Source organism: Bufo bufo, chromosome 3 (genome assembly GCF_905171765.1).
Source record: "Bufo bufo chromosome 3, aBufBuf1.1, whole genome shotgun sequence".
Lineage (NCBI taxonomy): Eukaryota > Metazoa > Chordata > Amphibia > Anura > Bufonidae > Bufo > Bufo bufo.
The window spans coordinates 153,248,181-153,262,390 of NC_053391.1; the positions used below are offsets into that span (position 1 = coordinate 153,248,181).

At 42.9% G+C, this 14,210-nt stretch overlaps 1 protein-coding gene across 1 annotated transcript in view; it reads left to right on the forward strand.

Moving 5' to 3' along the window:
• Positions 1–8,684: 8,684 nt before the first annotated feature.
• Positions 8,685–14,210, forward strand: part of IL1RAPL1 (interleukin 1 receptor accessory protein like 1) — a 1,020,597-nt gene continuing 1,015,071 nt past the window's right edge. The window contains exons 1-3 of the mRNA XM_040422155.1: positions 8,685–8,730; positions 8,813–8,935; positions 9,688–9,967. Of these exons, the coding sequence (XP_040278089.1) occupies positions 8,685–8,730; positions 8,813–8,935; positions 9,688–9,967 (449 nt within the window). The remainder of the gene's footprint in view (positions 8,731–8,812; positions 8,936–9,687; positions 9,968–14,210) is intronic.

Consider the following 14,210-nt stretch of genomic DNA (forward strand, 5'->3'; position numbering starts at 1 on the left):
TGGATATGGAAGCAGCAGGAGAAGACCACAGAGTGGCAAGGTGACAAAGTGTGGAGATGGCTTCAGCAGCAGGATACCACAGAGTGTCAAGGTGACATAGCGTGGAGATGGCAGCAGCAGCATCAGGAGACCACAGAGTGGCAAGGTGACAAAGTGTGGAGATGGCTGCAGCAGCAGGATACCACAGAGTGTCAAGGTGACATAGCGTGGAGATGGCAGCAGCAGCATCAGGAGACCACAGAGTGGCAAGGTGACATAGTGTGGATATGGCAGCAGGATACCACAGAGTGGCAAGGTAACATAGTGAGGAGATGGCAGCAGCAGGATACCACAGAGTGGCACTGGCAAGGTGACATAATGTGGAGATGGCAGTAGCAGCAGTAGCAGCATGAGGAGACCACATAGTGGCAAGGTAATATAGTGTGGATATGGCAGCAGCATGAGGAGGCCACAGAGTGGTAAGGTGACTAAGTTTGGAGATGGCAGCAGCAGCTGCATCAGGAGACCACAAAGTGACCCAGTAACAGAGTGGGGCGGTGAATGGCAATAGCAGTACCCGCTGACGAAGGTGGGTGCAAGAAGGAGCCCTTGGCATCAGATGTGTGGCATCAGGCGGGTTTCAGAATCAGAGTAGTAGCTGAGGCAGGTAGTCAGAAGAAACCAGTCTCTTTTATCAAAGTGTTGGTGTGGCACCATCGATGATTTAGTCTGATGCATCAGGAATTGGTGGTTGGAAATCCTGGCTGATCCATGCCTGATTCATCTTGACAAAGGTCAGTCTCTCCACATTTTGGGTGGACAGGCGAGTTCTCCTTGGGGTAACTATGGCCTCCGCCACACTAAACACCCGTTCTGATGTCACACTACTGGCCAGGCAGGACAGCTTTTCCAAATTCTGCTAGTTGTGGCCACAAATCCAGTTTGGCTACCCAGTAGTCCAGTGGATCTTCAATGCTGGGTGGCAGGGTGCTGTCCAAGTATGCCACCAACTGCTGGTTCAGGTCCTGCTCCAGGTCTACCTGCTGCTGCTGGTGAGTAGTTTCTTCACTATGCAGGTGAAGAAAGCTACTCATCAGCGACTGTAGACACAGGCTGCTGGTGATGGGGCTGGTACTGCTCTTTACAAAAACGGTTTGGCAGCACTACTGTCCCACATAAGGGAAAGCCATTCAGGAAAATACCTTGAAGGTAGTGGTGCACGCAGATGGGGACCCTGGCTGATGATCCCAACGTCAGAATAGATATACAAGAAATCCGCAGCACTCGTCAATGTGATAAATCCAAGGTGGTTTATTCCATATACAGCAAGATGGTGCGACGTTTCGACCTAACCCGGTCTTTCTCAAGCAACAAAATGAATTTAGTCTGTGTGTGCTTTATACCATACAAAGTGGGTGGAGCTATCGCTTCACCAGGTGAGGTGATATATCCAATTATATCCAAATACATATACATCGTCATAATGATGAGGATTGTTTCCAATCCAGTATGGTAAACAATCTTAGTGACATATAAACATATACACTTCTATATAATAATAACATTGTCTCCTACCCTAAGGTGACGTCCCCGGGGTTCTAACCCATGTCCGCAGTGTTCTTACAGCGCGCTGAACTCAGCGTCCCGGAAGTCGCACTGCGCATGCGTGCCCGCCTACCATCAGCCAATAGAATTTTTTTTTCAAGTATCGCGTCATCTGTTGTCGGTATCCACAGGCAAAAGTGCTTCCCGGCATCGCACCAGATGACCCGAGTCATGACGCAGGTAGTTGCCATGGGGACGCGGCTATTGACACAACAAACTGCTGGATCATCCGCGTTACCCCACATACTACCTCCTCATTATATAGATAGTGAAAGGGTGAATGGCGGTGGGTGGAAAGGTCAATGTCATCGGTCCTCAGGCAGTAACATTTAAAATTACTCTATTAAATCACGGGTTCAAGTCCCTAAATGTTATATGTGGTTCCTCCAGGTGGAATACCGATTTCACTCGGTTCTCCCTCCTTCCTGAGGATACCCCATACCCATGCATACTTCTCCTTATGAAAGTGTACATGTCCCCATCCGTGACATCAGATGAGACATGTATACACTTTTCAGGGTTATTTTCAGTCGCTAAGGGCACCACACGGATCGATCACCGCAAAGTGACAACAGTCCAGGTGGCCCACCGCGGCTGTCCACTCATGCATCATTATATGTTCAGTGGCCATGGACCCACGTCATGCACTTACCACCGCCTGCCAAACCCAAGCACCATACAATGTCAGATATCAGGCTGAGTTAAACGGGGTCAGCATGGGAAAATTTGCGGATCAGGGATAGTCCCGGTGAGGTCCATCCTATGGGGGGACAAGAATAAATATATAAAAAGAAGTGTTAAGTGAAACCCATACATAAAATCCTCACAACAATAACCTTTGTTGGGCACAAAACTTAGTTACTAAAAACAAAAAAGAGTTTGTTCATCTATACTGTGTGAAAGAAACAGGGATCCCTTACAGGAAGACCCCCAAGTTGAAGTCCCTGTTGAGTCCCCTTGGTTCCCGTGTATTTAACCTATATATCCACTTAAGTTCCAATTGTTTTAGAAGGGTTTCTCGATCTCCTCCCCTCCTAAGTGGTGGTATTCCATCTATTACCTGGAACCTTAATTGTGACACACTGTGTCCCAATTTGTGGAAATGTTCCGGTACTGGAAGGTCCAGGGCTTCCTTGCGGATTTTGGACTTGTGCTGTGTAATACTCTTTTTGACCTCCTGTGTGGTCTCCCCCACATAGAGGAGCCCACATGGGCACTGAAGGATATACACAACATGAGTTGAATTACAGGTATAAAACTGCCTGATCTCATATCTTTTCCCTGTGTGCGGATGTACAAATGTTTTACCTTTTGCCATGTTGTTACAGTGGCAACAGCCTAGGCATGGGTAACATCCTGTTTGTTTATGTTGTTGTGCATTCAGGGGTTTGTCTGCGTGTACCAATTTATCCCTGACATTGGGGCCTCTCCTATATGAAAACAGGGGGGGATTTTTGAATTCTGGGGTATCTGGAAATGCCTGAGTAAGCAATGTCCAGTTTTTTCTGATCACCGTGGCAACCTGTCTGCTCATTGCTGTGTACCTAGATACAAAGGGGATTCTGGCTTGTATCTGTGTTTTATTTTCATTTTTCTTGAGCAACATTTCCCTCTCCATCCTACGAGCCCTATCCTGATGTTTGTTCGTCAATTGTAGGGGATAGCCTCTCCTGATACATTTTTGGTTCATCTCTTGCAATCTGACCTCCACCCTTTCTTCATCACTAACTATTCTGCGTACTCGCAGGAATTGACTATAGGGGAGCGATTTTATCATTGCTCGTGGATGTGAGCTGTCATATTGCAAGATATTGTTCTTATCAGTATTCTTTATGTGGATGTCCGTGCCCAATACATCCCCCTGTACACACACCAGTGTGTCCAGAAATTGTAATTGGGTTTTGGAACTGACTCTAGTAAATTTCAATGCTGGGTGGATGTTATTCAAATGTTCATTAAATGCCTCCAATTCAGTAGTCCAGTGGATCTTCAATGCTGGGTGGCAGGGTGCTGTCCAAGTATGCCACCAACTGCTGGTTCAGGTCCTGCTCCAGGTCTACCTGCTGCTGCTGGTGAGTAGTTTCTTCACTATGCAGGTGAAGAAAGCTACTCATCAGCGACTGTAGACACAGGCTGCTGGTGATGGGGCTGGTACTGCTCTTGCCACCCCACCCCTCCCCAGCAGCCATGGCAGTGGAACATGAGTGAAGAGGGCCCCCCCCCCCGTTCAGACCTGCGAGAGGATGGACGATGACGCACATAGGCAGCGGTCAACTGACTACATAGGATGTCTCTGTAGTAGTTCAGTTTGTCCTCCCTCTCGGTGGGTGTAAAAAAGCCCCCACTCTGGAGCGGTAGCGAGTGTCCAACAACGTGGAGAGCCAGAAGTCATCCCTCTGCCGAATGGTGACAATTCGGCTGTCACTAAGCAAGCAAGTGAGCATGCATTGGGCCATTTGTGCAAGTGACTCAGAGGGACTCACTGCCTCCATCTCCCTGTAGCCTCTCTGGATGCTCCTGCTCCTCCTGTCCTGCCAGCTGGGTAGAAAAACCACCCATTTGGCTACACATTGCCTGTGCTCCAATGTCCTCCTCCCCCTCCTCCTCCTCTACCAGTTCAGTCCACACAGGGCTCATACGGCCGTGAGACCGAGGCGCCATGTCTCCAGTCCCTTGACCAGCCATTGTTACCAGCATCTGTTCCAGGACATTTAGCAGTGGAATTTTGTCGTTCATCCCATAGACCTGGTGACTGACAAATAACGTGGCATCCTCAAATGGCCTGAGCAAACGACAGGTGTCACGCATGAGCTGTCACTGGCTGACATCGAAGTTATATAGTGGAGTACTCTTATCAAGAAATCGTTGAAGGCTTTTCTCTATTCGTATATTCGGTCCAACATATGGAGTGTGGAATTACAACGGATGGAAACGTCGCATATCAGCATATGTTGGAGGATGCCGTTCTGCCCCTGCAGCTCAAGGAGGGTGTGCTTTGCGGTATATGGCTTAAGTGCATGCAAAGTTTCCTGCCCATTTTTAGGATGTCTTGCAGATCAGTGGAAGACTTCAGGAAAAGCTTGACAAATAGATTGAACATGTGTGTCATGAAGGGCGCATGGCTCAGTCTTCCTTGACGCATCGCTGACACCTTGTTCTTCCTGATGTCGATCAGTGTAGTTCTGATTTTCAGTTGTCGCGGAGAAATCCAGGATTCAAATTCTTGATGTATCACACAGACTATTTCGTCCCCTGTGTGACTCCGTTCGCAAAGGCAAACAAGGTGCCGAACAGCGTGACACCGCCATGCCCTGCACATTTGGTATGCTGGAGGGGCACTGTGACTTGTCCCTGCAGTGGAGGCTGAGGACATGGTTGAGGATGAGGAGGCAGAGGCGGACATTGTCGCAGGACCAACTGCGTGACAACGTGACCTGGCCAAGTTGCTGGTGTGGCTTGCAGGAACCACATTCAGCCAGTGGGCCGTAAAGGACATGTATTGTCCCTGACCGTAGTTATAGCTCCACACGTCGGTGCTGCCGAGCACTTTGTCAGACACTGACAGGCTCAAGGACTCACCCACTTTCTGTTCTAGATACTTGTGCATTGCTGGTACTGCCTTTTTCGCAAAGAAATGACGGCTTAAGACTCTCCACCTCGGCTTGGCACAAGCCATAGGTTCTCTGAAAGGTGTGGAGTCCACCACTTGGAAAGGGAGGGACTGCAGCACCAGCAACTTGGACAGGAGCACGTTCATCTTCTGCACCGTTGGATGAGGCACGCATACTGCTGTCTTTTGGCAATCGCTTTGGTAATTAATTGCTGATGGAATTACTGATGAGGAGTAGGAGGAGCAAGAGTATCTGGACCAGCAGAAGATGCAAATGACAGACAGCTCCCTTCGGCTGAGGTGGTGGAGCCTTGACTGCCTGAAACCTGGTTTGCGCCACTGGCTGAAGCAGCAGTTGCTGTAGCAGGCTGTACCACCACATCAGAGCCACGGTTCTCCTAGGCCACTGTATGGCGATTACTACCTCTTGAAGCTCATCAAGAGAATGCCAAGAGTGTGCAAAGCAAAAATGAAAGCAAAAGGTGGCTACTTTGAAGAACCTAGAACATGACATATTTTCAGTTGTTTCACACTTGTTTGTTATGTATATAATTCCACATGTGTTAATTCATAGTTTTGATGCCTTCAGTGTGAATCTACAATTTTCATAGTCATGAAAATAAAGAAAACTCTTTGAATGAGAAGGTGTGTCCAAACTTTTGGTCTGTACTGTATATTTCTTGAAGTACTGAAATATGCCACTGTACGCTTTCACCAGAAATAACTGCAACAGTGCAGTGCATATATTTTTTTATTTTTACTTTAATACGCCCCTATACGCTTTGACCAGAAATAACTACAACAGTGCAGTACGTATATATTTTTCTTATTGGACTGAAATACCCCCTTATACGCTTTTACCAGAAATAACTGCAACAGTGCAATGCGTATATATTTTCTTTTTTTAATGTAATACGCCCCTATATACTTTTACCATAAATAACTGCAACAGTGCTGTGCATATATATTTTTCATTTTTTACTGTAATACGCCCCTATACGCTGTGACCAGAAACAACTGCAACAGTGCTGTGCATATATATTTTTCATTTTTTACTGTAATACGCCCCTATACGCTGTGACCAGAAACAACTGCAACAGTGCAGTGCGAATATATTTTTCTTGTTGTACTGAAATACGCCCCTATACTCTTTCAACAGAAATAACTGCAGAAGCAAAATGCGTATATATTTTTCTTGTTGTACTGAATAAGATACTAAGATATAAGCCACTAAAGGCTTTCCAACATAACACTTGCAGCCCAATAACAAAAAGCTGTAATTACAGAGCAGTTTAATAACTATTTGGATCCCCAAATAATCATTCCCTGCAATTGTAAATCACTTTCCTAACAATGTCTCTAGTGCCTTCAGTCATCTCTCCCTGCACTAAGATGTTTTGAAATGATTCCTCCTTATCCTTTCCCTGCACTTATAAATCCTTTTTTCAGTTTTTTTTTTTTAAACATAGAGGTTTTTCCAACTGCTGTCCTTCACAAGTCTGTACCTGCACTCTGAACGCTGGAAAATGGCAGAATCTAAAATGGCTGCCGTATTTATAGGGCTGTGACATCAAAGGGCTGGCTGGCTGCTGATTGGCTGCATGCAGGCATGTCAATCTGGGTGTTCCCGTCTTCCCAGAGTTCCTTGCCCCATATTCTCACACGTGTAGATGTCATTTTAGGAAAATTGCAATTCGTTACCACGAAGCACGAGGAAATTCACATTAGTTGTAAATCGAATTTTTCCTAAAATTCTGATTGAATTCCACTTTGTGAGCTTCGATTCGCTCATCTCCAATAGAGAGACCATGGGAAATATAGTTTAGTTTCAGATACTAACTTTTATATCATGAAAATGTATAAGCAATCTCTTCGAGAAAATGGGTCTTGGATTGAGGAAAAAATCTAATTAGTTGAAAATGAAAAAAAACAGCAGTAACACAACACAAATGATATTTTGTAATGTTGCATGGCTGAACTGATCAGATTGTTTGTACTGTGACTGTGCACATCAATAAAAGAGACAGTTTTTGGGGTTTCCAAAGATTTGGCCAAAATTTACAAATATGTCTGTGCCAAAAATTCTGTCTTAAACAGTTTCTGTCACCAGATTTAACCCTATTAAGCTAGCTGACATTAACGATGTGCTAATGTCAGCTAAACCTAACTAGCCTATTCCTACTTTTATTAATTCCCCCGTTATGCCAGAAATCTAACATTTATAATATGCTAATTAGCCTATAGGAGCAGGGGGGGCGTTGTTCCTGCTCCTAGAGACTCCATTCTCCCAACTTTGTCACCTCCCTCAAAGTCCTGATTGACAGGGCCAGGCAGCACTCGCATCTGTCTGCCAGCCCTGTGCTCTGGTGAAATTTCGCAGGCTGCCAGCTTCCGCACCGCGCCTGTGCTGAATACTGAATGGCGTGAGATTTCACCAGAGCACAGCGCTGGCAGACAGATGCGAGTGCTGCCTGGCCCTGTCAATCAGGACTTGGAGGGAGGGGACAAAGTTGGGAGAATGGAGTCTCTAGGAGCAGGAACAACGCCCCCCCCCCCCCCGCTCCTAGAGGCTAATTAGCATATTATAAAAGTTAGATTTCTGGCGCAACGGGGGCATAGATAAAAGTAGGAATAGGCTAGTTATGTTTAGCTGACATTAGTTCATCGCTAATGTCAGCTAGATTAATAGGGTTAAATCTGGTGACAGAATCTCTTTAAAAGTGGTACAGATTGGTGGAATTTAAATTTCAAAATCACCCTAGGTCAAAAGTGTTGACTACTATGACTACTGAGGCGCTGTAATAACAGAAAAACAAAGGCATAGGAAATAATGAAGCTCCAGCTGTGCCCTGAGCAGATAGCTAGTAAATGCAACAATATTGCTGGAATGTAGCTAGTGAACCTGAATTACAAGAAACAAATAGCACAGTCTCTTCTCATTGATAAGAGCTTAATAAAAGTGAAGTCTTAAAAATGCAGACACCAATAGGCAAATGTAAATAGTGGTAATCAGTAGTCATATGACTAATTGTAAATAATTTGGCATATCGAGGGTTTCTACACTTTTTCCCATAATGATCAACAAGGGGCAGAAAGTGGGGCTTCACGGGAAAGGGGCGGGGTCCTAAGATGGCCATTTTGTGCAAAAATTGCACCACAATTAGGGAGTAAAAATCTGTCTCAAAGTAAGCCAACCAATAGTTGGTATAGAGTCAGAGAAAAGTGTCCATCTCTGCACCAGATTTATCATCTTGGTATTTTATCATCATCCCCTATGGAAAATCTGGTTCAGATCTATACAGACTATCTAAGTTTACATCATCTTTACGATTAGTAAATCTAAGTCTTTTTCTTTTTCTGTGATCAAGCTTTCACAATGTAGTTGAAAATTTTTCTTGAGCCTACACTCATGTACTGTGCATCATGTATACAGCAATCACATATACTGTACTTCGAGTGTTCAATTCCACAGCCAGGCCACTGAAGGGAAATGAAAGCAATAAGGTTAGAAGCCTCCACAGATATAAACAATCTTTGTAACTGTTCTTTATTTTGACAAATTGCTGAAGATCTTGTATAAGTGATTCTTGATACATCTAACTATAATTTATTTATTAGCTTTAATACCAGTCTTCATGGATAGTGAGGACAGTGACAGTAATTACCCTCATTTTCCCAATCCTGGACTTGTTTCATCTGCCTTTGTCTGTTCACAGACAGGAACAGAGGTGGAAAGTGTCAGTAGCTGCTTGGATAGGGCAGAGTCTTTCTTTATTTCCAGCTTAAAGAAAAAAAAAAACTATTTCACTAAAATTGCATTGTATTGTGCTCTAAATTCCCTAAAGGGAAATAAATATGGTAGTTAAATGTGGTGTCCAGAATTAGTAAAATATTTTTTGCACTCAGTTACGGCCCCCCTCTTGTCTATGTCCTGAGTCTGGTAAAGCAACTCTGCTCAATTCACTTGAATATCATACACAGCCCTTGGGTAAAAGTGGTACTGATTTGGTAGAAAAAAAGATTCTTCAATTTCATCCTGGACAACCCCTTTAAGACTTTATGAAAAAGTGACATTTGACATCAGTGGTCAAACAAATGACTATTGTTTAGTATTGAAAATTTACTTTTTGAGTTTTCATCTTACTTCCATTACATATATGATGAAAATAAATGTTCAGATATTTACAGTATCCGCTTCACTTCCCATCTACTTCATTTACACTGAACTGATCTGATACAAATTGTTGTGACGGAAAGGTGTAAATGTGTTTCAGCTATTTGCCAATAATATTCTACATGTCAGTAATGTGTCAGCCAACACATTATAGAAATCAGTCTAATGCTGACAATATTTGCATAAAGTGATGAGACTCCAGGGTGCAAAGAGAATTATAATCTGCTTTAGTTGCTTCATCAGTTTTTTCAAAGTTTTAGTCTATAGTTATGAGGAGATTAATAGATCAAGATCTTAACTGTATGTCTTTTTCTTGCAGCGGATGGATGCACAGACTGGTCGGTGGATTACAAGAAATATCAGGTTTTGGTTGGTGAACCTGTTCGAATAAAATGTGCATTATTTTATGGATACATAAGAGCAAACTACACATTAGCACAGAGTGCTGGACTCAGCTTGATGTGGTATAAAAGTACTGGGCCTGGAGATTTTGAAGAGCCAATTGCTTTTGATGGAATAAGGATGAGCAAAGAAGAAGATGCTATTTGGTTTCGACCAACTGTGACAGAAGACAGTGGTCTTTATGCATGCGTCATAAGGTAAGCATTCATATGGTTGATGTAGCTGAAGAGTATGTAGTTGAAAACTGCGGTTATCTGCAAATGGTATAAAAGTTTCAGATACGTTTTCTATATTATTCAATGTCATGTTATAATACCTATTCCATGACACTGATTTTATGGGGTCAATTGACACCTGAAGAATTAGAATGATGAAGAAAAATACTACATAGCATCTGATCCACTCATACTATAGTTGCATTTCTCTGCGTCAGTTCACCAGCCCAATAATATTTTATAGTCTAAGATCAAGATGTACCATCCTATCCATATACAAAAAAAAGCAAGAACAAAAGGATAGGGTGCTGAAATTAAACTTGTTCTTTCTTTCCACTAACATCTTCTATTGGGAAGAGTTAGGGGATCAATATATACTTTAGTCATCCTCCCCCTAAGAAATTGACATGGATGAAAACGATCTAAAGTATATGGGGACATTTAGCCTAACTTTGGCCATATATATTAGTCTAAAGACCAGAATAAATTTAACAATGCATATTTTGATGATCAACGGCATGCCATCATTAATTTTAGAAAAGTTGGTGCTGTTTAAAATTTCAGTTGGTGCGAGCCCACAAATGATCTTTTCTTGAAATGCGCAGATGAGTCACATTATTATGACCACATGCTAATATTTAGACTTACTGCCATGTGCAGCACAGACAGGCTGAGAGTGACTTAATACGTTCTTGGTAGGTTGATACCTGTATCTGGAGTGTGTGGGAAAGGATACATAGAGAGAACATGATGATCAAGATGGTCCCACATATGCTTAATTGGTTCAAGTCTGAGGAATTATGGGACCAAGGTAGTGCTTGGAAGTCATACTCTTCCAACCAATGTTGTACATTTCTAGCCCTGTGACATGTCACATTGTCTTGCTGGAAGATGCCATCATCCCCAAGGAAGACAGTCAGCATGTATGGGTGTATGTTATCTGCAAGGAAGGATTTATACCCAAATCAATTGAGAGTGCCTTCAACATAGATAACAGAACATAATGCTGCCACCACCAGCATGGAACCTTCCAGTAATGGTTGCATGGTAATTGTTCTCTAATGTTTCACCCTTGATATGCTAAATTCCATCCATTTGATGAAGCAGAAAACATGACTCATTGGAGAAGTCAACCTTTTGCCAATGGTCCAAATCAGATGCCACAAGCAAAAGATGAAGCCTTTTCTGTAAATGCAGCTTTGTTAGCAGAGGTGCACTGACCATATTTCTGCTTTGGAACTCCATACACAGTAAGATTTGCTCAACTGTTTTTTCAAACAGCACACAAACAGTTCACAAATTTCCCAGTATCACAAATACTGCTACCCTTAGCCCAAAAGTCAATAATCATCCCTTTTGCAACTCTGATAAATCGTCCAATGACAGCAAAGAGGGATATGTGCACAGACAGCCAATCACACACCTTATATACCCACCAAGCCAGATCACAACGCGTGACTTCCTTTGAGCTATGCGCAGCCGACGTCGAAAGTAGGAACTGGTCATAATAATATCACTCAACTGTGTACTTTTTTTTCACAGAAGAGCAATCCTAGTTAAAGTTATTAGTGTTTGCCTAGTATGAATGGACATAGGACAATTAGTAAACCTACAGAATTAACTTAGAGGTTATCAAAATACATGAATTATGTGGTATCTGCTACATCTGCACACATCCAGCATATGAAGCTTAGCTTTAGGGTATCAAAAGGAGATTTCTCACAATTTATCCGTCATGTCTATGTTCATTCAGCAGGCTGCTTAGAGTAAGGTGATGAGCATGTGCCTAATGTAGTCAGTTAGTGACTGGCTATTATAGCCAATCTGCATTATGAAACCTGACAACCTGAACCTATAGCCAAAGAGTGTTATTCTTAATTAAATAACTTGCCATAGTTCTGATTTAGCATCATTATGTAGTGAATGCAAAGTAAGGACAATCTACAGTATGTGTTCCATTATCTCTTATTGACCATACAGTATTTATAATTAACTATGGTATGGATCAAGGCTCGCACCACACCATATATCCTATACTGTATAATAAATAATGTCTGGCAGCTTTATTGCTATCCAATTCCTATAAACATAGAAAAGGTAAGCGATTCAACTTTAAATACCTCATTTTAGGTTTTCCAGTCATAGTTTTGACCTTTGGTCATGGTCACAATTCATCTAAAACAGCTGGGTCTTTTTTAAGTAAGCACGGGAGGACTAAGGTCATCTGTGACTTCAGCTTCCCAGGTGTTTGAATAGTAAAGACTCCTCATGGACCATTTTAATAACGTCAGGATTTATGATTCTTTCAGAAAAGGCTGTAAACCATATTGTAATGCTTAGGTTATAATCCTGCTGAATGTGCAGAAAATAAATGGATAGCGATATATATCTAAATATTCTTCATGTGTCAGCTATGGCATAAGCCAACACAAAAAAGAATATTTTATGCTTGTGGTGTATATGAAAGTGAAAGTGTAGCTAGTTAAAAGTATATTGGGTCCAAGGATGGAAATACCAAATTGCTGTGACATGTTACAGTTGAGGATGATTTTATTAGCACAAACTTGCATTAGAGAGAACCTGTCAACATGAAAATGCAGTTCAATCTATGGGAAGCATGCACGGGCATAGGTAAAGGCTTGGCCCCCCTTCCCTCAGTGCTTTGTGGCCAGGGGCAGGGAAACACATAGCCTTCGTGCCGCCTTGTAAAAATTGAAACAGCCCCCCATGCCAAATTCTTGACCTAACCCCTTCCCTTCAGCCAGAGGTATAACTTGACCAGTAATCACTTTCTATAATACCAGTATCTTCTTATGTGGCATAAAAGTCTTTGGGCCCCCTCAGGCTCCTGCAACTGCTACCTCTGTACCCCCTATAGCTACGCCCCTGGAAGCATGTTATAGAGCAGAAGGAGTTGAGCAGATTGAAACTGTATATAGTCATATGGATAACGATTCAGAAAAACTCTTTGCTTTTTCTGAACTCACTGGTCATATGGGTGGTCTTATCAATGAATGATAGCCCTTCCTGCATGATTGTGTATGCAGAGATATCTGTCAATCAATGATAGGAACAACCACTTGGCTTCTGAGATAAAAACAAACAAACATTAAATTAATAAATTATTGAATAACTGAAGTTTTACTGAATCTCAATAAACTATATATCAATCTGTTTAGCTCCTCCTGTCCTATAACATAATTCCTGTAGAGTGCACTGCATTTCATGGTGATAGGTTCTAGGTAAATAGGTGATAGGTAAATTTTGCCACATTTTCTTTCAAAGCTAGTTATTATTGTTGAGCGAATTGCGGTTCGGATCCAAGATCTGAGTTAGTTTGAATGCTTTACGGAGATCCGTCTCCGTACAGCATTAAGGCTACTTTCACACTTGCGTTTGGGGTTCCGCTTGTGAGTTCTGTTTGAGGGCTCTCACAAGCGGCCCCGAACGGATCCGTACAGCGGCCCCTGTACGGATCCGTACAGAATGCATCAGTATGGCACCGTTTGGCCTCCGTTCCGCTCAGCAGGCGGACACTCGAATGCAGCTTACAGTGTTCGGGTGTCCGCCTGGCCGTGCGGAGCCAAACGGATCCGTCCTGACTTACAATACAAGTCAATGGGGACGGATCCGTTTGACGTTGACACAATATGGTGCAATTGCAAACGGATCCGTCCCCCATTGACTTTCAATGTAAAGTCAGGAGTCCCTATTAATATACCATCGGATCGGACCCCCCTCCCTCCTCAGTTTTAAATTCATTTGTGGCCAGTGCGGCCCCCCTCCCTCCCCAGTATTATATTCATTGGTGGCCAGTCACAGGCAGGGGGCAGTCATGTACACAGTTCTTTTAGTATATTCTAACTTGAAGCATCCCCATCACTATGGGAACGCCTCTGTGTTAGAATATACTGTCGGATCTGAGTTTTCACGAAGTGAAAAATCAGATCTGAAAAAAACAGTTATGCAGACGGATCCATTCTGAACGGATGCAAGCGTTGCATTATAGGAGCGGATCCATCTGTGCAGACACCAGACGGATCCGCTCCGAAAGCAAGTGGGAAAGTAGCCTCAAATGTATGGGTTCCAGCGAGGGAAATTTGTTATCACTTTGGGATTTGATTTTTCAACTTTAAAACCAATACCGAAGCCAACTTTGAAACCACAATTTAAAATGGTTTTAAAGTTTAAAAATTGATTGCCGAAGTTAATCAGCAAAGTCTTG